This window comes from Carcharodon carcharias, chromosome 3 (assembly GCF_017639515.1).
Source record: "Carcharodon carcharias isolate sCarCar2 chromosome 3, sCarCar2.pri, whole genome shotgun sequence".
NCBI classification, from domain to species: Eukaryota; Metazoa; Chordata; class Chondrichthyes; order Lamniformes; family Lamnidae; genus Carcharodon; species Carcharodon carcharias.
This window is the reverse complement of record NC_054469.1, coordinates 99,687,332-99,712,008: the sequence shown is the minus strand read 5'-3', so window position 1 is coordinate 99,712,008 and position 24,677 is coordinate 99,687,332. Positions and strand designations below refer to the sequence as shown.

At 39.7% G+C, this 24,677-nt stretch overlaps 1 protein-coding gene across 5 annotated transcripts in view; it reads right to left on the bottom strand.

Moving 5' to 3' along the window:
* Positions 1 to 2,748: 2,748 nt before the first annotated feature.
* Positions 2,749 to 24,677, bottom strand: part of LOC121275931 (tyrosine-protein phosphatase non-receptor type 3-like) — a 305,875-nt gene continuing 283,946 nt past the window's right edge. For 4 of the 5 annotated variants that reach the window (XM_041183801.1, XM_041183803.1, XM_041183804.1 and 1 more), the window contains one exon: positions 12,739 to 13,216. In XM_041183801.1, the coding sequence (XP_041039735.1) occupies positions 13,127 to 13,216 (90 nt within the window). In that variant the 3' untranslated portion in view covers positions 12,739 to 13,126. Of the gene's footprint in view, positions 12,606 to 12,738; positions 13,217 to 24,677 lie in introns of those variants that run through there. The other variant, XM_041183799.1, reaches the window with a different exon arrangement.

Genomic DNA, 24,677 nt, shown 5'->3' with positions numbered 1-24,677 from the left:
AACGATCCTTGAAATTGTCAATTTAATCTGCTCTAACGGGAAAGTGCACCGGCAGCTCAGGAATTTTATTGAAGAGCTGTATCTTGAAGACGAGCCTGACAATGTCTCTTTCTACTGCATTGTGAGGTAGTTGTCAAGCAGCATGTCTCAAATAAGTTTGTGGAACTGTTGGTCCTATCATTGCTTTTCTTGAAGAAAAGATCCTACCCACAGCTGGAAAATAATGAATGGATGCAGGATCTGATGTTTCTCACTGATATTATGCAGCATCTATAAACTCTCAACTTGGCACTCCAGGGGAAGGTTAAGATTACTTCAAATCTTACTCGGACAATTTTCAGCTTCCAGAATAAAGTGAAGCTTTTCCAAAGAGACATACCGTCTAGAAATTTTAACCACTTTCTACATTTCAAAGGAGGGTAAACATATTCCTTGATATTGAAGTAACGGATCACAAACTAGAAGAATACAGGGATAAATTACAAGGACTGCTTGATAACTTTCGAGCCAGGTTTGATTTCTTGCAGAAGTTGAGATCCTGCTTTGCCTTCTTTGTAAACCCATTCATGGTTGATGTGGTCAGTGATGGTTGTCTAATTCTCGAGCCTCTGATTATAGAAACATCTGCTGTAGAAATTGAGCTGTTGGACTTCCAGGAGGACCAGGATCTGAAGATGATGCATAAATCGCAATCTACAACTGAGTTCTTGAAGCAAGTGCCAGAAACAAAATATCCTCAACTCGAGAGCTAGTGTATGACTCATTTCAATTTTTAGCGCAACCTACTGCTGTGAATTGCTATATGTCCGTAATTAAGTCTGTAAAATAGAAACATTGTGCAGTCACTACAAATCAACAACTGACAGAACATCTTCGTAAAGCCGTGACAACAGATCAGTTGAATTTTCATAAGATTTACGGCCAGAATGGAGACGCACAAAACCTCTAAAAGCAGTATGTAGCCTGTATGTATGTGCAAAATTTGTTCATGTCATGCGGCTCTTAGGTTCAGTAATTTTGGTCGCTGCTGGCACATACAAAGGGAGGAAGGTCACTGGTATATATGTTGAAGAGCACACTCTGAGGACTGATACCTGCGCGCCACACTGTGTCATAGGCATAGGATAAGTCAATAAAAGCCGTTCCTTTCCAGGGTGGGACTCATTCTGTTTACCAGGGCCTTATATGTTATTGATAGCAGGGCAACGGCCTGGTAACTGCATGGGTCATCAACTGGATTCCCTGGCCTGGCAATAGCCACTATCTTGGGTTGACGTCAGATGTTTGGCATGATACCTGTGCTGTGGACATTGGTAAACATCTTTGCTAGCCACTTCCTACCCTCTGCTCCAATATTTACAGGAATTCTGGACAAATTCCATAGACTCCTGCTGCTTTGCCTGACTTGGTTGCCATCAGGGCACTATCCACTTCCTCTTGTGTGTAAGGGCTTAAGAATCTGTCAGCTTTGGAATAGTCCTGAGAGACTGCATCAGGACTGTTTTTACAATCCGTTTGTCTTCCCTGTTGGCTGGTATCTTTCAGTTTATTAGTTTTGAAGCAACGGCATCAGCATTGGTTCTGGGCCCCTGGTGTGTTTGTTGCTTGGCTGCTTCTAGATGGTGTATGAGTTTCCATGCCTTTTGGCTTGAGTGAATGAAGTCAATCATCTCTGCCATTTCCCGCCATGGGAACCGGTACTGAGGGATTATGAGGCATACTCCTGAACAACTCGAAGGCCAAGGGAGAACTTCATGTCCAGTTCTGCGGTCAACCAGTCACCCACAACCCAACACCAAAATACCTTGGCATCGTTCTTGACTGTACATTGATTGAGTGGTAACACCTCCAGAACACTGGAGCAAAGGTCAAAACAAGAGGGAATCTCAAACGGAAACTGGCGGGTACCATCTGGGGCAGCAGAGCCAACACATTATGAACAGCTTCACCCGCCCTGGTCTACCCAACAGCAAAGTACTGCTGCTTAACCTGCTCACACAAACGTGATGGATATCTACTTCCAGGAAGTTATGAGGATTATTTCTGGAATGCTGAGACCAACACAGCTCAAGTGCCTTCTTGTTTTAACATATATTTAACCTCCTGATGTCCACATGGGAAACACGCTCCTCAAAGAACACCACTGGCTGACAGCTAATGAAGCACTCTCATTGACATAGGACCTAAAAAAAAAAACCGCACACATCCATCTAAAATCCCGTAATCCCTACTGGAACACACTCCACATCCTACAAACTGGCAACAGCCCCATCTCTCAATGGCACACCTTCTGGTTGACTGCAAACATCACCAACTGCAACCTGGCAACTGAGTGGAGAGGTGAAGTCCCAGGTGTCAATCTTCCAGGGAAAATCTGGACCGCTTGAGGATGGACCATGGGAGATGTGATCCACAAGTGGAACATGAGGAACAGCTCAAATTGTGACTGTACCATCCAAGTCAGACCATCATCTACGTACTGTATTTTTGCCCAGAGAGATCCATTCCTGGTGGCATCACAACCATTCACACAGTGTCAACTGAAGGTGTTGAATCAATTGTTAACCTTGACATTGAACGATAGTTGCTTCCCCACCATACAAATGGAAAAAAAACTGGCATGTTATTTTTCATTCTATCTTCCAACTCTTCTGACTTTCACAACATTGTTCTGTGTTCCTATTGTTACATTTTCAACAATATTGCTGGTCATATAACACACATCTTCAAACAAAACACACTGCTTCATTAAAGGAGTAAACAAACAATACTTTATTTATTGTACCGATTAATTGTAACAATTGCATCATACTGACATTTTTATTACACAAACCAAAAATGTCTAGGATTGAAAATCAGATCACGCTGAAGCGTGTTTCCCAACAACTCCAGAACCAAAATAAGTACAATTACTAATATTAACATTAACCTTTAAGTGCAACTACAAAAATAAAACAATTCTTTGTTTTATTACATTCATTCAGGAAAGTTACTAAGTATCTTAATAATTTAAATGTTGAAAATATTAACACCAATTTACAATTTAATGATTATTCAGAGTAGTGAGTTAAGATGCTCATACAGATTTTAAAAAAATATTAACAATTATTTTGAATTTTAATGTTTGACAATAGTTTAAAAATCCCCAATGAGGATAAAGGAAAACTACTGTGGCACAAAATGTGCTTATCACCAAAACAAGAAATTAAAATAGAATCAATTAGATACACAACAGTATTTAAAAATTTAGTGTACAATATAATGGAATAACCAAAACAGATAATTTAACACTTTGAACAAAAATATATGATATTCCAGTGTCATAAGTATTATGTTTGACAAACAAAAAGTGGTTATTGTTCTTATCTTACGAACAAGAAAGGCAAGTGTGCTAAATTAGCCATTCTTACAAGTAAACAAAACTGATTGTACTGTTTGCATACATTTCAACAATAATTTTATGATCTATTTAACAAATGATCGTGATTATTTAAGTAGGTTTGTTACCAAAAAACATTGCAATACTCTAGTCTGAGTTTTCACCCTAGTTCAGTTCACTGTGTACACAAATAAAGATACCAGTATCTGATTCTATTAATGTCAATGTTACATGTGCAACAAATATAATCATAGCAAGTGAAAAACAAATTAAGTGAGGGAGATGATTATTAACATTACTTTAATACTTCCATTAATACTTTAGGGAAAGCTCATAAAAAACATACTTTGACATATTCCAGTACCTTGCAGTAAATTAAGTAAATAAATCAAGTTTAAATTGGTTATTTTTGAGATTTTAGCTTTTAATTGAGAAATATCTGCGAGATGACTTTTCCGTGTTCTTCTGAAAGCATTTCTTAGTATGTTATTATACGAAGATATTGTTCTGTATTGCTCATTGGTCAAAGTAAAATAAGGCACAGAATGCATCAAAATAGTGTCTCTCACAGAAAACATAAACTATTCCACTGCAAAACCTATTTTGGGCAATTTTGGAGTACGGGAAGCTAGAAACAAAATAAAGCCTACAAAAAGCAGAATAAATAATCCTAAATGATTCAACCTAGGTACATTTAACAATATTCATGCACTGTAATAATTCTACATTTATGGAGTGACACTGAAAGTGCACCAATGGACAATGTTAATACAAAACACTAACATCTGAGATTATTTAAAAAGTGATTTGTAAGCTTACAGTGGTATTAAATCCCCCAGAAGTATCTACTGGAGAGCTCTGGTTTACTAGTTTTAAAGTACACTGATAGCAGAATCATGGCTGAGGTTAATTTAGACTTTAATTTTATGCATTAACCCATTAAAAAAACTTAACTAAATATTTGATGTATGCTGGAAGAATTAATGACCAAATTACCCTGGCACTTGGCACATTCAATTACATTTCAAATAGGTTGGGTAGATGACTGACACTACATCAAGTTAGTATATGTAAGTCTTATTGCATAATTAAAATACAGCTCTGGCAGATATTTCAGTGCAAGTTTGATTTCCAGTCAGTTACATTTTAGAATCAGTATAAGCTTCATCTTGTGAATAAATAACAACATACTGTGCCTCCCATCTTACATACAGATAGCTCCAAATTTTAAAGTACCATATATTATGCTTATTTAAACCATTCGTTTGGCGTGTTATTGCATATACAAAGAGTAAACTAAAATACAAATTTGAATTAAACTTTGAGTTCAATTAATGATATTTTCATTTAGTTCCATTACCAAGGTAAAAGGTAACCAATTGTCACCATAAAACTCAGGAGCTCAACACAAAATTCTGGTATTTTACTTTGTAGGTAAACCTGGGCAAAGCAAGAATGTGATTTATTAATACATTGAATGATAAGGTGTACTGATATTAATTACACCATGGGGGAATTTTTTTCATTTTGAATGCCTAGTAGGGAGCCCCGCCCACCAGAAGCCCTTCAATTACGTGTTGATGTCTCTGGAGTATGGCTTAAGGGCGAAGTGCTATCACTGAGCCAAAGTTGACATTGTTGGAAAACTGTGCAAAGCACAAATTTGAATTTTCAGTCTGTGCTTTCTGGTGGTCAAAATTCTCCATTGAAATGCAAAGTCAGAAAATTGCACCTTATGGAAGAGGAGGGTTTACTGTGAACGGGCGACATTGTGATTCAACTTGTCATAATGAAAAGGGTAAGTCGGTGTTTCTTTATGAATGGGGTACATTCCTTATAAAACTGAAATGCAAATTATGCTCTCATGCATTTTATTCTTCTTATTGTAGAGGTGCATTCTGTACATTCAACAATTTATAAATTGGATTTTGCAGCATTTCATGCCCAATATTGTAAAATTCATCAAACGAATTGCACCTCCACTTAAGTTTCAATGATGGCTGATCAAATCTGATCTGAGTGACTTATGCATTTGCTCATCTATCCACAGCATAGGTTACAAGAGCAACTTTTGTACTAGTTTGACATATACTTCTTCAATGGTAATTGGTTGTATAGGAATAATGAAACTAAAATTAATTTTGTGTTTTGCAGCTACAGATTGTGGGGTAAATTTTATGCCAAAAGAGAACACTTATTAGGAATCCAGATGTGAGGGTCAGCTGTCCCAATGACAGGCTAAATTTCTGTGCCAACCACACAAAATTTTTTAAATTACCCTTAAAATTTGCTAAGAACTTATTGCCTAGATATATTGGAGATTTCTATCTTTGCTTTAGAGAGAAGTTGTCTTGACACCACTGCCATGAATCTATGCAATATTGCAAGGCAGATACTCACTTTTCACACTTGTGGTCTCAACCTAGTGTTTGTGGGGGGTAGTAGTGGTGAAGAGTTTGAAAAAGTATCCGAAACTCACTCTCATTCCACAACTATTTTATGCCTCTTTCCTGCTACATTTAAGCCTTGATATTTACAGGGATGCCAATAACAGCCAAAAAAAACCTAACAAAGCCAAGGACTTGAAGATTCTGCTAAATTCCTCTCATATTCCTTTTCAAATAATGCAGCGTGCAGAGGTACATTGGTTATTTATATAGGCCTCTCAATAGCAAAATCAGTTATCAAGTTAGTTGCTGTGGATCACAATGATAATCAGTATAAGAATATTTGTGAATTTGCAATGTTAAACCTGGGCCCTGAAGATCTTAATACATTTTCAAGATTAATCATCCTCTTTCTATCTTACCTTATATGAACGTTTTCTTTTAAAAAGGATACTGTAATTTTAGCGACATCCTCAGAAACCAGACACATTGTGAATACATGTAGATCTTAAATTAACCTCTTGCCTTTTCTAAGGGTACAATATTATATAACTGCACACCTGATGATAGCCCCCTTACCTGTAAGATTCTATCTGACCCATTGTGTCTGTGTCGGTGCATTGCAAGAGCTATCCAATTAGTGTTACTGCCTATTGGCCTGAAAAAATATCATTTTCAAATATATATCCAATTTATTTTTGAAAGTTATCATGGAATCAGTTTCCACCACCCTTTCAGGCAGTACATTCTAGATCATAACAAGTCGCTGCATATAAAAATAACTCCTCTGAGGGGGTTCTTATACCAAATATCTTCAAGCTCCATCCTCTGAATTACTATTCATCGCACTATTACAGCACAGAAAAAGGCACATCAATTCATCAAGCTCACACTTGGGCTTTTCTCGCATGAGCAACTTAATCTAACTCCACTTCCTGCTCACATCCCATTCCATTTAATGTTCCTCTTCATCAAGCATCTAATTCCCTTCTAGAATAATATATGGGCTTTGCTTCAACAATAGTATTCCAACTTAGATTCCTTTTAACTCTTTTTGTGACTAACTTAAATTTGTGCCCTCTGTTAACATGTCACTGAGCAATGGAAAGAATAATAATCATTATCTTTGCCATATCTCTTCAGTATTTTGAAGACCTTGATTTGATCATCCTTTTCATCGAAACTTCTCAGCTTCAATGGAAAAGTGTTAACTTCTCGCATCTCTCTCCATATCTGTAACCTTACATTCTAGTGAATTTAAGATCCTTTCTATTGCTATTTAAAAAAAATAATTTTATTAAGTAAGTACAAAAGTAGGCACAATACTCTAAATATGGCCTAAGATCTTGTGCAAGCTTTACACTACCTCCTTGTACTTTTATTCTACACTTTCGGATAGAAAACAACATTTCTATCGAGTACATTTTCTTTCAAAGAGAATGTCACGCTTGACCAGCTTTATTGAATGAAGAAATAGCAGAAGGTGTAGATAAGGATAATGCAGTAGGCATAATGTGTTTGGTTTTCCAAAAGGCCTTGATAAGATAGTAGGCTCATGACTAAGATCAGAACTTGTGCAGTCAGTGTACAAGTAGCAATCCGACTACAAAACAAAACAAGTGAAGGGGTTGACAGTCAGAAGTGGATTATTGGATAGGGATCAGTGCTGGGGCAAATGTTGTTCAATAGTTACATAAATGATTTGTACACAGAATTCGAAGTATCATTTCAAAATTTATAGATGACACCAAATAGGTTAGTGTACTTAATGAAGACAAGTACTGGGACAAAGTACAGGAAGACATTGGTAAACTTGCAGAATGGGCATGTAATTGACAAATGAACTTCAATTGAAATTAGTGTGAGGGAACATTTTAATATAAGAATAAGGAGGTCACATTCGCCTTGAAAAATAAGTGTCTGAATAAGGTAGAGGAACTGGGGGATCAGAGAGTACAGATTCAGCAATCGCTAAAACTAGCAACACAAGTTAAACAGTGGTGTCCATTTCTAGAAAGCTAGAAATAAAAAGCAAAGTAGTTATGTTAAATGTGCTTAGAACCTTAGTTAGATCACATTTGGCATACTGTAGACAGTTCTAATCTCCATATTATAAAAAGGTATTGAAGAAGGTGCAAAAAAAATTACTAGAATGACACCAAAACTGAGAGGTTATACCTTAAATAGGTTGGGGTCTTATTTCTAGGAAATGGAAGACTGAGATGTGACCTGATACAAGTCTTTAAAATTATGAAAGGGTTTAATAGACAGAGACACAATATTCCCAATTGCCAGGGAGATCTGAACTGGATGCCATAAATATAAGATAGTCACTCAAGCTAATAGGGAACTCAGCAACATCTTCTTTACCCAAAAAATAGTTAGAAAATGCAACTAGCTACCATGAGGAGTAGTTAAGAAGACAAGCAAAGATGCACTGTCCCAAACTAGGGGGAAAGAAATACAAAAATATGTTGATGATGTTAAATGAAGTAGGGCTGAAGGAAGATTGAGAGAGCATAAACACAATCTCCTAACCATATCAATAATTTTTCCTCAACTGCATGAACTATAAATTTCAGATTAACCAATGACCTTGCATCAACTACTGTTAGCGGAAGAGAGTTCCATGAAGGAGTTTCTAGCTCTTCAGAAAGTGGAACTGGTAGTGATCTCTATAAAGTATTATGAATTGTTTTTTTTTGTTACAGTGAAAGATGACAAAGGTTATCTTAGAAGGATGCGGGTGAAGCATTATGCAAAAGGGCTGTCTTAAAAAAAGTTAATGAAACTGAAACCTGATAATACTAGATCCAAATTATTTGCCCCCCAGAATCCTGGACAAGGTTATGAAAGAGATAGATAAGGCACTAAATATAGTTTTCCAAATATCTTGGGAAATAGAAGCTGGAATTTGACAAATATTATTCCATTATTTTGTAGAAGAGGAAGGGATAAACCAAGAAATTATAGGACTATGAGTCTTTTCTTGGTGTAGAATACAGAGATGTGTTAGGGCCTCTTGTTTTCTATTTACTGGAATGATTTTAACATAAGACTTTAAACGAATGATACTGAAGCTTGCTTATGAGGCCAAATTAGCAGCTATTGCAAACTTTGAGGAATGCAGATGGAGCAGCAGGGAGATAAAATGCGCTAGCAACAGGAAATACAGAGAGATGGGGTGTAGTATATTTTGGAGAAAGAATTGTGGAGCAAATACGTGCTAGATAATAAGCTTTTATCGGATTGTACAAATAGAAATATTTAGAGGGGTGCATAGATCACCAAAGGTGGGAGTGCAAGTAGAAAAAGCTACAAAAAATGGCAAATGAAAAATGGGGTTTATTCATAAGAACAATGAATACCAAAAGAAGGAATCATCAAAAAGGTTAATGGAATTTTGGCCTTTATCACAGGCTGGAATAAAATAGTTGAGGAAGCAATGCTTCAGTTGTACAGAACCTTGGTCAGACCCCATATGAAGTTGAGAGTTCAGTTTTGGGAACCAAACATCAGTAAATATAAATTATTCTTTGTTGGGGTACAGTGCAGATTCATTAGAATGTTACAATTGTTAAAAGGGTTCAAATATGAGTACAGGTACAAAACTTGGGTTTGTATTCCCTTCAGTTGAGCAGGTTGAATGAGATCTAATTGAGGTCTTAAAATTAATAAACAGATTTGATAGGGTATGACAGAGAAATTATTTCCTCTGGTGTGAGAATCGAGAACAAAAGAGCAAAATATTCAAATTAGAGCTAGGCCATTTAGGAGTGAAATCAGGAAGCCCTTTATCACATAAGGTAGTGGAAATCTCTCCCACAAAAGGCTATGGGTGTAAGGTCAACAGAAATTTTCAAGACTGGGATCAATAGATTTTTATTAGCTAAGGATATCAAGGGAAATGAGAGTTGAAGCATACAGATCAGCCATGATCTTATTGAATGACGGAGGAATGACCTATTCCTATTCCTATGTAATGATGATGAATTTAGTTTTTTCTCCACAGTTGAAGCATGCAAATCTGGACACATCATTATAGGAAGGGTATTAAACTCATGGGAAAACATACTGAAAATTTATTAAAATATCAAGAATAAGAGGACATAGTAATGCAAAAAGGAATGCAGAATCCAGAAAATAACTTACCTTAGGAGGAAAAATAAATCAAAAATCACCAGCTGGGTTTTTCTGATCCTGTCTCTAAAGGCTCAGGGTGAGAATTCCACCTGCTACCACAACCCTGGACCAATTTCTGGGGTCAAGGGTTGAGTAGGTATTCATGGCAATTGCCCAATGGAATCCTCATCTGTAACCAGACAGCCTATTAGTGCAGCAACTGAAGAGGTAGAAGACATAATTAAATAGGCTACAGAGTCCTGAAGATGGGACTGGCTAATTCCTTAGAGACCTTAGCTGAAATTGAGGCCTTCAGCAGGTAACTGACCAAAGGAAGAGGAGGCCTCTACTGAGGGAGGATCTGGAGCTATTTCCACTGCTGCCCCAGGTCCACCATCATGGCACACCTGGTAGCCCTAGATAGCTGCAGGGACTGAGGGTGGACAGAAAGGAAATGAGTCATTAACCTGGACTTTGCCAGCATTTGCATGTGGTGAGTGCAGAAAGAGGGACCAGCAATGATCCTGGGAAGGGGAGATAATGGTGAAGTCAGATTGGGACAGTCAGTTGGCAGTAAATCACAAATCAATTGGTTTCCCTTTACTGCCACTATTCCACCTAATTTCAGACAGGATTGTGGGGAAAGTCTCACATCAGTGTAGCTTAAGGGCCAATGGCAGTGTTGGAATCAAGTAAATTACATATTACAAACCAAACTTGCTGCTCAATTTATGAACACACTTTCTGAAATATCACAGCAGCAATTGTGCATCTGCGTTTCAACAGTTTTAAACTGTGCAAATAAATAACACATACATAATGAAGCAAAAACAGATAAGGGTACATATGGGTAAACTAATGATTCCTGCATAGTAACACTCCCCCTCATGCCCAGTGTAAATCGCATGAACTGTATTGCATAAAGCTCTTTCCTTCAAATTACAAAACCTAGCACAGGATCTTTTGGAAAGTATGAGGCAGTACTAAGCAGTATTAGAAGATGACTTTGGTTCTTGTGACCTTTTAGAATGGAAATGATGAAATGCAAGTTTGTGTAAATTGAGGTGAAAATGTGTTCAATATAGCATCTTTGGTTATGACTCTGTACTTAGAACAGTTATTTGTTTGAGATGTTAACAAATGTTGTTTTAAATGGCACTAATCCTACAGTGAATCCATTATATTTTCATAACAATACTGCTTTATTCTATTACTGTGTATAATAATTACAATTCAAGTAATTTAAAAAAATTAAATTGAATTTTAAAATTGCTGAAACAATGAAAGTAACAAACTGCTTTTCCTTTACCGGCACCGTACAAAGTGTTTCATGGAACAGTTTTAATGGGGGAGTCTTTTAAAAAGTACCTGGATCTGCACCTTAAGTGCTGTAAGCTGCATGGCTATGGGCCGGGTGCAGGAAGGTGGGATTAGAAAGGGCACCTGGGTGTCCTCAGGTTAGCATGGGCAAGATGGGCCGAATGGCCTCCTTCTGTGCTGTAACTTTTCCATGGTTCTACATGTTATCATCAACTTTTATGCATCCCATCCAAATAGCTCTGTTCTCCCTATGGGCCAGGAAGGGGCTCGGCCTGGCTGGTAATATTTAATATGCCTTTCAATGTTGTGTATCATAGGCTACTAGAAAATGAGATTCAAATTTGACAAACCCATTTCATGTATGTAAACAGGGGCTTCACCGCATAACAATGTTACCCTCAGCAGAACCACAGCAAACTGGAGTAATCATCAACAGAGAACCTAGTTACAAATGCAACTGAATGCATTTGTAACATGAAGTTGTACAAAATTACAGCACTAAGATGAAGAGCTTTCTCAAACTTGTAATTATTTGCATGTGGTACCACATGCAAAACTCATTGCAACATATTTGCTAAGAAAACTATAAGCTAAACTACATTTGAGATTACCAAACTGTACTGTACCATAAACTAAAAACACCAAAAAGACAGCCACCACCAAAAAGGCAAATGCCACCAAAAAGACAAGCAGTCAATCAATGCCTCTTACTGCAACATTGGGAAGTGGCCGCATCTTAGATCATTCTGAATTATTGATTTTCCACAACTTCCAGCAGCTGCATTTTAAATATTCAAAAATATAATCTACAAAACATTTAATTTAACCTGAATAAACCTAATAATGTGACGTTTGACAAGTTGAATCACCTTACTTTTCATTGTTCCCTCCTTGTGTCAGAAGTTCCACACACTGTGGCTTTGCATTAATTCTGTGGGGGGAGGGGGAGGGGTGGGACTGGATCCATGATATTTTCCCTTGGCCTGAAAGCATACAGGAGTCCATTCTAGGTCATTTTAAGAACTGATTAAAAAATATAATGTCCTATGAGGACAGACAGGCCTGAATACCAAGTCAAAGCTGGGATTTAAAATTTGGACCCTCTACTAAAACAGGTCACCCTTTTTTGTATGAAGCTTTATAAAGGATCAACTGAATTGCAGTATTACTGTTGTACTTCTTAATTATTCTTAATTCACTTACTTACAATGTCTGAAGATTCATTAAATTTTAATCTAATCAGAAGGGCCAAATACGTAACTTCACTTCCTGTGTATACATACATTTATACATTGACTTTGTATAAAGTTATACCGTATTGTCCTACAGTGTAGAAAACTGTAGTACTTTCCAGTTCAAAGCTGTTCTGATTTCATGGAATAAGAGGCACAGTTAATCTGTGAATGAGATGAAATCAAATAGATAAATAGTCCTAAACAATCAGAAGTTGACTGTTTTAAATCAATAACTATCTGATGGCTAAATGAAAAACAAAAAGTTAGCAGCATTAACCAGAACCATTACACAATGTTTGCAGCATTTTTAGTCTTTATATGAGCCCATTGTTGTATATTGCATGTATGTCTTGGATTAAATTTAACTGCAGTCAATTTATTAATTTTGAAGTGCAGCCTGGTCTGTAGTTTATTGAAAAGATAAATTGGAATGACAAGGCAGACCAACAACAAACAAAATTAATAACTTGAAAACACACAGGACAATATACTAAAAGATGGTGCCTCTTTAGCAAAGATATACTGATATATTCCTTATTTAAACATCAGTGTAAAGTGCCAGGCGTCAGGCGTGTTCAATCATCAGGCAGGTTTCCTTTTAGATTTATGGAGCTGGCCAAGCACTGACATTTTTATATTTGTTTCAATCCATAGAAATTAATCAAAATTCTCCAACAGCTGTACTAACTTGCAGCCTGGCACGCTTCCAATGGTCGAATTAAACCTTCCTCATAAACACGTAGAATGGCTTCACATACAAATTTGTACTGACTCTGGAAAAAATTAAATGTTACTTAAAATATGCTTTCATTAAGTCAAATTAAAACATGCAAGATAATCATTAGCTATTATAAAAAATCTATTGGTCCAATAATGTTGTGCAAAAGAATAAAATTAATTCATGTATGGATTTTCAAAGATCAGACACTATGATGAACATCATTGATGGCTTACTCTACCCATAAAGAATATCCCCTAAATCTGATACACTTCTGGGAAGCTCTGTAAAGCACATGTTGAAAGTGAAAGGGTCTTTTTCCCTTGGGAAATCACAATCAAACGAAAGTCGGTTCAGGAGGCTTCTGAAAACAGGGGTGGAGGTGGCAATGTGTAGAGGTACAGGAAGAGTTTTCCAAAGGCATAAGTAAAATGATTGAAAGGATAAACATTAACTGGGGAGCAAAGAGAATGTGAAAGAACTGCAAATTGGTATTGAAGGTTGGCGGGTACATGCATACAGTGATATACAGCTGTAATGGGTGAGGTTGCATAATAGTTTGAAGGCTGGACAAAGAATTTAAAATAAATTAGCAGGGCACAGGAGGTGTAATTTTCTGACTTTGTGCCTCTGATAGGAAGGTCATCTGCCAAGATTGCTTTTTGGAGAATTTGGTGAATGCGGCACAAGATTTTCCAAACATTATTTTAAATGCTTGGAAATGTGCATGCAGCAGATCCTGGAATTTCTAGTATGCACTTTTGTTGTGTGGGCTTCCTGTGAAGGTAATGAGCCAGTGAAGTTTGGTAACTATAAGCATGATAAAGGGTTGAGAATTTGTGTGGGTAAGTATGTAAGCTGTGACATTCAGGATAGTAAGTCACCTTAGGAGGTTGTGCAAGAACAGCTTCAGCAAAGTGAAGTTTAGGTGGTAAATATATTTAGGTTAGGTAGCAGTGGGGTGAGGCAGAACCAGGTGAGATCAATTTGGAACAGCTTTAAAACTTCTGGAAAGAAACTGGTAGAGCCACCTGCAAAACAAATTCTCTCAACCCCCAAAAAAGCAAATGATGACTTGGGGTGGGCAATGGTTTCAAGGAATGTCTTAAAAGGCGGAGGGAGACTTAGACAGGGTCTTGCCCTTGGTGGGGATGGGCGGAAGCGGTCGGGAAGCCGACCGTTGCCCGCGATTTCACATGGGCGGGCCAATTAAGGTGCGCCCTGCGTGGATCGCAAGCGGCAGCACTGAGTTCTGCCTATGCAGGTGGGGGGAGGAGGGCGAGCGGGCCTGGCGTGATCTTCGTGCATGCACAGGAAAGAGCGCTTCAATCTACCTAAGGCATAGAGCTGCCACAGGGAGATTGAAGTGATTTTTTAAAAAATTAATAAAGACAGAAAACATTGTGACAGAGTCACTTGAGATGGGACATGTTTTCAATACCAAAATAAAGTTTTTACTTAATGTGTATTAGCTTTAGGAAACCTCATCCCGCTCATGGATGAGGTTTCCTAAAAAATGCAAAGGCTGCTTGGCCTTTTCGCCTGCCTGCCAACTGTTAGGTTGGACGGGCAGTGTAAATTTCAAGTTAATGAGGTTGTTAATGGCCTTTATAGGCCTTTTAATTATTGGCTGGCGCGCAGCCCGACATCATCTTGTGTCATTTTATGTTTGGGCGTGTCGGGCGCACGCCCGCACAGCGAGCATAATATTCTGTCCATAGAAAGGCAGATGGGCTTGAGGAAATTCCAGAGACTGGGGCCCAGACAGCTCAAGGAACATTGCTAATGATAGAGCAATTAAAATCAGGGATGCACATGAGGCTAAAATTGGACAAGTGCACAAATCCCAGAGGGTTGTAGGAGATTAGAGATAAGAAGGGGTACAAGCCATGGGGGTCATCTGAAAGCACAGATGCGGGTTTTAAAATTGAGGTGTTGCTAGGCTGGAAGCCAATGTAAGTCAACTTGAACTGGGTGATGAGTGGGGAGGATTGTTGCATGTTATGATATGGGGGTGCCGGTTAGCTCAGTTAGCTGGATGGCTGGTTTGTGATGCAGAGTGACGCCAACAGTGTGGGTTCAATTCCTGTACCGGCTGAGGTTATCCATGAAGGTCTCACCTTCTCATCCTCGCCCCTCGCATGAGGTGTGGTGACCCTCAGATTAAACTCACCATCAGTCATCTCTCCCTAATGAGAGAGCAGCCTATGGGACTATGGCAACTTTTCACTTTTCATAATATGGGCAGCAGTGTTTTAGATGAGTTAAAGTTTATGGAGAGTGGAAGTTGGGAGGCAGGCTAAGGGAGCATTGCAGCAGTTAATTCTAGTGGTAACAGAGGCAAGAATGAAGGTTTCAGAGGCAGGTGAGCTGATGCAGGGATGGAGAGAGGCAGTGCTACAGTGGTGGAAGTGGCCAGTCTTAATGACACAACAGATATGTGGTCAGAAGTTCATCTCAAGGAAGCCAATGAGATGGTTCAGCCTCAGGCAATGACCAGTAGGAAGGATGGAGTCAGTGGCTAGGGAACGGAATTTATGGTGGGAATCGAAGGCAATGGCTTTGGTGTTCCTAATATTTAGTTGGAGAAAATTTCTGTTCATCCAGGAATGGATGTCAGACAAGAAGGATGACAATTTAGAGGCAGTACGATGGCTGAAAGTGGTGATGGTAAGGTGGAGTTGAGTAATACAGCATATGTATAGACCTGATGTCATGTTTTCCGATGACATAACCAAGGGTTCAAAATATCGATGAAAAATAGGAGCGGGTCAAGGATAGATTCTTCGGGGGCTCCAGAAATATTGGTGCAGGAGCAGGAAGGGAAGTCATCAGAGGTGATTCGCTGGATAGATAACATTAGAATCAGGCAAGACCAGCTCCACCCTGCTGGATGATAGTGGAGAGGTGTTGGAGAAAGATGGTGTGGTCAACTGTGTCAAAACTTGCAGACAGGTTGAGAAAGATGAGGAGGGATAATTTACATAAAAGCAAAATACTGCGGATGCTGGAAATCTGAAACAAAAGTAAAAATAAAAATAGTTGGAAAAACTCAGCAGGTCTGACAGCATTGGTGGAGAAGAATACAGTTAATGTTTCGAGTCCGTATGACTCTTCATCAGAACTGAGGAATTATAGAAATGAGGTGAAATATAAGCTGGTTAAATGGGGGTGGGATAGGTAGAGCTGGATAGAGGGCCAGTGATAGGTGGAGGCAAAGAAGAGATTGCCAAAGATGTCATAGATGGTGTTGACGGTGGTGATATTAGCGAAGGAATGTGCTAATGGTGACATTAAGGGTAGAAAGCAGGATGAGCAAGTAATAGATAGTCCTAGTGGGGGGTGGGGTGGGGGGGAAGGGATTGAAATAGGCTAAAGGTGGAGATGAAACAATGGGTGGAAATACATTTAAAAATAATGGAAATAGGTGGGAAAAGAAAAATATATTTAAAAAATATAAATTATTGGAAAAAGGGGGATCGGAAAGGGGGTGGGAATGGAGGAGAGAGTTCACGATCTGAAATTGTTGAACTCAATGTTCAGTCTGGTAGGCTGTAAAGTGCCTAGTCGGAAGATGAGGTGCTGTTCCTCCAGTTTGCGTTGAGCTTCACTGGAACATTGCAGCAGGCCAAGGACAGACATGTGGGCATGAGAGCAGGGTGGTGTGTTGAAATGGCAAACGACAGGGAGGTCTGGGTCATGCTTGCGGACAGACCTAAGGTGTTCCACAAAGCGGTCACCCAGTCTGCGTTTGGTCTCTCCAATGTAGAGGAGACCGCACTGGGAGCAGCGAATGCAGTAGACTAAATTGAGGGAAGTACAAGTGAAGTGCTGCTTCACTTGAAAGGAGTGTTTGGCCCCTTGGACGGTGAGGAGGGGGGAAGTAAAGGGGTAGGTGTTGCACCTTCTGTGGCATGGGAAGGTGTCGTGGGAGGGGGTTGAGGTGTAGGGGGTGATGGAGGAGTGGACCAGGGTGTCCCGGAGGTGACGATCCCTGAGGAATGCCGCCAGAGGGGGTGAAGGGAAGATGTGTTTGGTGGTGGCATCATGCTGGAGTTGGCAGAAATGGCAGAGGATGATCCTTTGAATGCGGAGGCTGGTGAGGTGATGAGTGAGGACAAGGGGGACCCTATCATGATTCTGGCAGGGAGAGGAAGGTGTGAGGGCGGATACGGGGGAGATGGGCTGGACACGTCAAAAAGGATGCCATTTGTGACCTTCACAATGTTTTTTGTAGCTCCCACTGGTGACATCAAGCCAGGCAAATGGTCTAAAGAGGAGAAATCATTTTAAACCTGTAAATACAGGTCAGCCCCTTTTCTCGATGGGCTGGAGGGCAATGGGACTATTGTCAGCACTGGAGGAAGCCTGAGCACAGCAGGCAGGTGCTAGGTTTCTTGCTGGCATGATCAGATGGGTAGGAGAGATGTGCCTGAAATGACTCATGCATGCGAGGCACCCAATGATCTTGCAAACTGGGAGGTGCCAACAAGTGCAATCCCAGTATAACTACCAGAAAAAAAATCAAGGAAATTTGGGATCTATTTAGTGGCACGCTACTTTCATTGCTTTTTCGAATACAGGTACAGCACTAAGAACTTGTGCTCAAGGAGAAATTGTAATTTAAATTTATCAGGCTTTTGGAATACCTGAGTGAATGTGTCAGACACCAGGATAAATTTGCTGTCTTGTCTTATAGTTTTCTTTGGTGGCTGTACACTTGATGATATTCTTTTGATCTTTCGGCACTGGAATCCATTGTTTGGCAACTCTTTATGATGATTGCAAATTATTTTTTGATAATCCTTCGGTATTTGGTAAAATTATGGAACTTAAACTGTTTTTGACTATTGCAGTCTATGTGCATGACCTGCCTTCAGATGTTGGAGGCATTGCGTATGTTAAAAAACTAAGCACCTTGATTGTTATAGATTTATTTCACAAACAGATAATTTGGGGTCAGAGAAACAAAACAAAATGCTGTTCTCTTCTGGATTCCATTTATTGCCAGCATTTCTCATATCATCAGTAAAATGTCTGAATGAGGTATTAAACATCTGAACTCAGGTTTGAAGAATGACAACTACCGTGTATACTTGTGTAAAAATCCATTTCATATAAAAGTCAAGCCCATGATTTTTGACTTAAAAAATTGTAATTTTTTCATATACCTCATACAAAAGTTTACCACAGCTTTTCAGGGATCAAGCCATGTTGTGATTATTAATTACTTACTGGTAATTACTGCGGTTCTTAATGTAAAGGTGCATGCAGGAATCTAGATTTTTTGCTAATTCTAGTGGTAATCACCCAGCCAATCAACAAGACTAATGTGCATCACATGATCTATTCTGATGCCTCCGACAAAGAATAACAAGTACACAGCTCAATTTAAACGGGAGTAAAATAAAAGTGGCAGAATGATTAACAAGCATTGGCAAAATTATCATATTATCACCCAGGGAGCCATCCCACTTTACAGCCTCAGAGAAGTGAAGAAAGATGGCATCTCAGAATTCAAGGCCAGTGCCGGGTGGTGCACAAGATTCATGAAGAGGCACGATTTAGTACTTTGTCAGGAAATGAAAATTTCAGTGTCTACCACCCGAACTCAAGGATAAAAATCACCAAATTCCACCGATTTATCATCCGACATTGAAAGAAGAATGCTTGAAATGGAAATATGGATGAAACACTAATAAACTTCGACATGCCAGAAAAGAACACTGTTACTGAGACTGGTAAAAAAAAAGTCTTGTAAAGACAACTGGCAAAGACACGGTTCCCAATGTTTCCATTTTGTACTGTGGATGACACAAAATTAAAGCCGATGGTGATATTCAAGCGGAAAACTCTCCCCAAAGAAAAATTCCAGAAAAATGCTGCCAGCCAGTTCATGAGGAAGGTGAGGTGCATGAAGACAGTTGCAAGAAATGGATCAATGCAGTGTGGAATTTAAGACCAGGAAGACTATCGTCATCTGGGACATGTTCAAATTCTAGAGTGATATACAACCAGATGATGAGGACGAATTGTTTGACAATACAGATGGTGATCAAAGTGATTTCGAAGAATTTCAACGTGAAGTGTTGTAGTTAATTCATTATATATTTATATTGCACTGGATGAAAGGATATAGGTTGTAATATAAAATAAATGTTAGATAATTAATATGAATTGTTTAGTGCTGTTAATTTTTACTTTATCCCATTGCGATGGTGTTTTGTGGATTTCACCTGGGCCCAAATCACACGTCAACCCCATGAAAACACTGCCTGTATAAAAGTTGACCCCATGACTTTTGGTCCAAAAAAATTGGTCTCACAAATTTGGCTTTTACACAAGTATATATGGTAACTTTTGATCACTTGTCTTAGCTTATAGCTAGTGGGTAATTAGTTTGTTGATTTGTTAGAATGACAGCATTTTCATTTTATGTGGTAGAAAGATGCTCTGTGTCGGCAAGTCAGATTATTGGTGTTGTTAGGAAATAGAGATAGTTTAAGTAAGTTACATTTGTATTTGTGGGTGTAAGGAATGAGTTTTGGCTTTGAAGTTTAAGTCTGATTTGTACTTCTGTATCTGCGTATTAAGAAAGGTCAAATTGAGTTTTAGTTTCCCTTCAAAAGGGCGCTTGTATTTCTAATGAGGTTTTTTAGCACTCCCAAGGAGAAATTAAACAAACACAACAGTAGAAAATTGGCTGTTACCTACCAACAAGGGTCCAGAGAGGCAGGTCCCTCCCACACACACACACACACAACAGAAGGGAAACGGCAGTTTGTTTTGGAAGCTGTTTGAGTTCAGCTGGTTTTGAAAATAGCTACTAGGAGAAAGTGGAGCAAAGGGGACAGATAGCAAGTCTCAAGCTAAAGAAAAAACCCCAAAATCCGGGGGAGTGGAACAGGGTTAAGTCCCAAGATCAATAAGCGCAGGAACCTGGAAAAGGTCCTGTTAATGAAGTTAAAAGTGAGGGGCAGAGAGAAAGGCTCCAAGCTTCAGATTTAAAGAGACAAAAGCTGCAGAAAGCAGATTTAAAGCGAGAGCAGCTTGCAAGAGGCAAAAAGGTCCAAAGAGTTTGCTGAAGGTCTGTAACTTTTTCCTATAGGCATGTGGAGCGGTGTACTGTTGACGGTTGAGTCAGTGAGAGACAGTGTGTGGAAGACAGCCTGAATGCATGTGGCAACCCAGGGAAGAGGAACATCGGAAGAAGAGTTCAAAACCTTGGAGATAAACCCTTGAGGAAAGCATCTGAGAGAAAGCGTCAGTTTTAGAGTAATTAGTATGCTTTAAAGGGAGTAACTAATGGGCTTAATCTAAAGGGCAATCATGGCAGCAGAGCTCGCAACCTTGATATCCTCCTGCGTGGGAAGTCATGGGCACTTCCAGTGTCTCTGGCAACCATGTATGCAGGAAGTGTATCCAGCTGCAGCTACTGGCTAACCGCATTTCAGAGCTGGAGCTGCGGATGGATACTGTGGAGCATCCACGATGCTGAGATTATTGTGGACAGCATGTTCAGTTAGGTGGTCACACTGCAGGTAAAGACTAAACAGGCAGAAAGGGGATGGGTGACTACCTGGCAGAGTAGAGGAAGGCAGGTACTATAGGTATCCCCTGTGGCCGTCCCCCTCTCTAACACATATACCGTTTTAGATACTGTTGTGGGGGAGACGACTTCTCAGGGGAAAGCAAGAGCCAAGTCCATGGGGATTCAATAGTAAGGGGAACAGACAGGCATTTCTGCTGCTGAGAAAGAGACTCCAGGATGATATGTTGCCTCCCCGGTGCCAGGGTCAAGGATGTCTCGGAGAGGCTGCAGGGCATTCTGAAAGGGGTGGTTGAAGTCAGTGTTCATGGTATGTATTGGTACCAACGACACGGGTTAAAAAAAGGGATGAGGTCTTACAAGCTGAATATAGGGAGTTAGGATGTAAATTAAAAAGTAGGACCTCAAGGGTAGTAATCTCAGAGTTACTACCACTGCCACATGCTAGCGAGAGTAGAAATAACAAGATATATTAGATGAATACATGGCTGAAGAAATGGTGTAAGGGAGAGGGATTCAGATTCCTGGGACATTGGGACTGGTTCTGGGGAATGTGGGACCAGTACAAAGTACAGGTTGTGTCTGGGCAGGGCCGTGACCAAAGTCCTCGGGGGGGGGGGGGGGGGGGGGTGGTGGTGTTTGCTAGTGTGGCCGGGGAGGGTTTAAATTAGAATGGCAGGAGGATGGGAACCTGAGCAGGGAGACAGAGGAGGGGGAAACAAGAATAGAAACAAAAGGCAGAAAAGTATGAAGCACAAGTGGAAGGCAGAAAAAACAAGGGTGAAAAACAAATGGGGTCATAGTACAAAATAAAGCTAAGATGACTAACAAGGCTAAAAAGACAAGTCTGATGGCATTGTATCTTAACGCGTGGAGCATTCGCAATAAGGTGAATTAACAGTGCAAATAGATATAAACGGTTATGATATAGTTGCAAGTACGGAGACATTGCAGTCGTTGGTACCACAGGGATCTGTGCTGGGTCTCCTATTATTCGTCATTTATATAAAAGACATAGATGACTATGTGGGGAGTAAGATTAGTAAGTTTGTGGATGACACAAAGATTGGTCGGGTGGTTAAGTGAGGTTGAGGGTCTTGGGCTACAGGAAGATATAGACGGGATGGTCAAATGGGCAGATAGGTGGCAGATGGAATTTAACCCTGAAAAGTGTGAGGTGATACACTTTGGAAGAAGTAATTTGACAAGGGAGTATTCAATGAACGGCATGACACTAGGAAGTTCTGAGGAACAAAGGGACCTTGGCACGTGTGTTCATAGATCTCTGAAGGTGGAGGGGCATGTTTGTGGGGTGGTGAAAAAGGCATATGGGACACTTGCCTTTATCAATAGAGGCATATATTACAAAAGAAGGGAGGTCATGTTGGAGTTGTACAGAACCTTGGTGAGGCCACAGCTGGAGTACAGTGTGCAGTTCTGGTCGCCACATTATAGGAAGGATTTGATTGCACTGGACGGGGTGTAGAGGAGATTCACCAGTATGTTGCCTGGGATGAAACATTTAAGTTATGAAGAGAGGTTGGATAGACTTGGGTTGTTTACGTTGGAACAGAGAAGACTGAGGGCGACCTGATCGAGGTGTACAAAATTATGAAGGGCATGGATCGGTTGGATAGGGAGCAGCTGTTCCCCTTAGTTGAAGGGTCAGTCATGAGGGGACACATGTTCAAGGTGAGGGGCAGGAGGTTTAGGGGCGATGAGGAAAAACCTTTTTACCCAGAGGGTGGTGATTGACTGGAATGCGCTGCTTGGGAGTGTGATTGCCTCACATCCTTTTAAAAGTACCTGGATGAGCACTTGGCATGTCATAACATTCAAGGGATATGGGCCAAGTGCTGGTAAATGGGATTAGGTAGGTAGGCTCGGTGTTTCTCACGTGTCGGTGCAGACTCGATGGGCCGAAGGGTCTCTTCTACACTCTGTGATTCTGTGACATGGCTGTAGGGTGACCAAGGTTGGGAACTGAACATCCAGGGGTATTCAATGTTTAGGAAGGACAAACAAATAGGGAAAGGAGGTGGAGTAGCATTGTTATTAAAGGAGGAAATCAATGCAATAGTGAGGAAGGGTATTGGTTTGGAAAATCATGATGTGGAATCTGTTTGGGAGGAGATAAGAAATGCCAAGGGGCAGAAAATGTTGGTGGGGGTTGTCTATTGGCCCCCAAACAGTAATGGAAATGTAAGGGAAGGCATTAAGCAGGAAATTAGAGACGCATGCGATAAGGGTACAACTTTAGTCATGGGTGACTTTAATCTACATATAGATTGGACAAACCAAACTAGCAATAATACTGTGGAGGAGGATTTCCTGGAGTGTGTATGAAATAGTTTTTTAGACCAATACGTTGAGGGACCAATGAGAGAGCAGGCTATCCTAGACTGGGTAATGTGAAATGAGAAAGGATTAATTAACAATCATATTGTGCGTGGTCCATTGGGGAAGAGTGACTATAAAATGATAGAATTGTTCATTAGGATGGAGAGTGAAGAAGTTGAATCTGAAACTAGGGTCCTGAATCTAAATAAAGGGAACTACAAAGGTATGAGGCACAAGTTGGCAATGATGGATTGGGGAACCTTACTAAAAGGGTTGACAGTGGATAGGCAATGAATGGCTAATATTTAAGGAACGTATGCATGAATTACAACAATTATTCATTACTGTCTGGCACAAAAATAAAACAGGAAAGGTGGCTCAACTATGGCTTACAAAAGAAATTAGGGATAGTATTATAAAATTGCCAGAAAAAGCAGCAAGCCTGAGGATTGGGAGCAGTTTAGAATTCAGCAAAAGTGGACAAAAAGATTGATCAAGAAGGGGAAAATGAAGTCTGAGAGTAAACTTGCAAGGAACATAAAAACTGACTGTAAAAGATTCTATAAATATGTGAAGAGAAAAAGATTAGCAAAGACAAATGTCTTACAGTCAGAAATAGGGGAAATCATAATGGGAAACAAAGAAATAGCAGAAGGATTGAACACATATTTTGGTTCTGTCTTCACACAAGAGGACACAAATAATTTCTCAGAAATGTTGGGGAACCAAGGGTCTATTGAGAGGGAAGAATTGAAGAAAATCAGTATTAATAAAAAAATGGTTCTAGAGAATTTAATGGGGTTAAAGACTGAAAAATCCCCACGGCCTGATTATCTACATCCCAGAATACTAAAGGAAGTGGCCCTGGAAATATTGGATACATTGGTGGTCATCTTCAAAAATTCTATAGACTCTGGAGCAGTCCCTACAGATTGGAGGGTGGCAAATGTAACCCCATTATTTAAAAAAGGAGGCAGATAATTACAGACCAGTTAGCCTAACATCAGTAGTGGGGAAAATGCTAGAATCCATTATAAAAGACGTGGTAACAGAACACTTGGAAAGCATAAACGGGATTAGACAAAGTCAGCATGGGTTTATGAAAGGAAAATCATGCTTAACTAATCTATGGAGATTTTTGAGGATGTAACTAGTAGAAGGGAGAACCAGTGGATGTGGTGTATTTGGATTTCAAGAGGGCTTTTGATAAGGCGTTAGTGGGCAAAATTAAAGCACACAGGATTGGGGGTAATATATTGGCATGGATTGAGAATTGGTTGACAGAGTGGAAACAGAGAGTGGAAATAAACGGATCTTTTTCAGGGTAGCAGGCGGTGATTAGTGGTGTACCAGAGGGATCAGTGCTTGGGCCCCAGCTATTCATGATATATATAAATGACTTGGATGAGGGAAACAAATGCAATATTTCCAAGTTTGCTGATCACACAAAACTGGGCAGGGTCATGAATTGTGAGGAGGATGCAAGGAAGCTTCAGGGTGATTTAGGCAAGCTGTATGTGCGGGCAAAAGCATGGCAGGTGCAGTATAACATGGATAAATGTGAAGTTATACGCTTTGGTATGAAAAACAGAAAGGCAGAGTATTATTTAAATGTTGATATATTGGG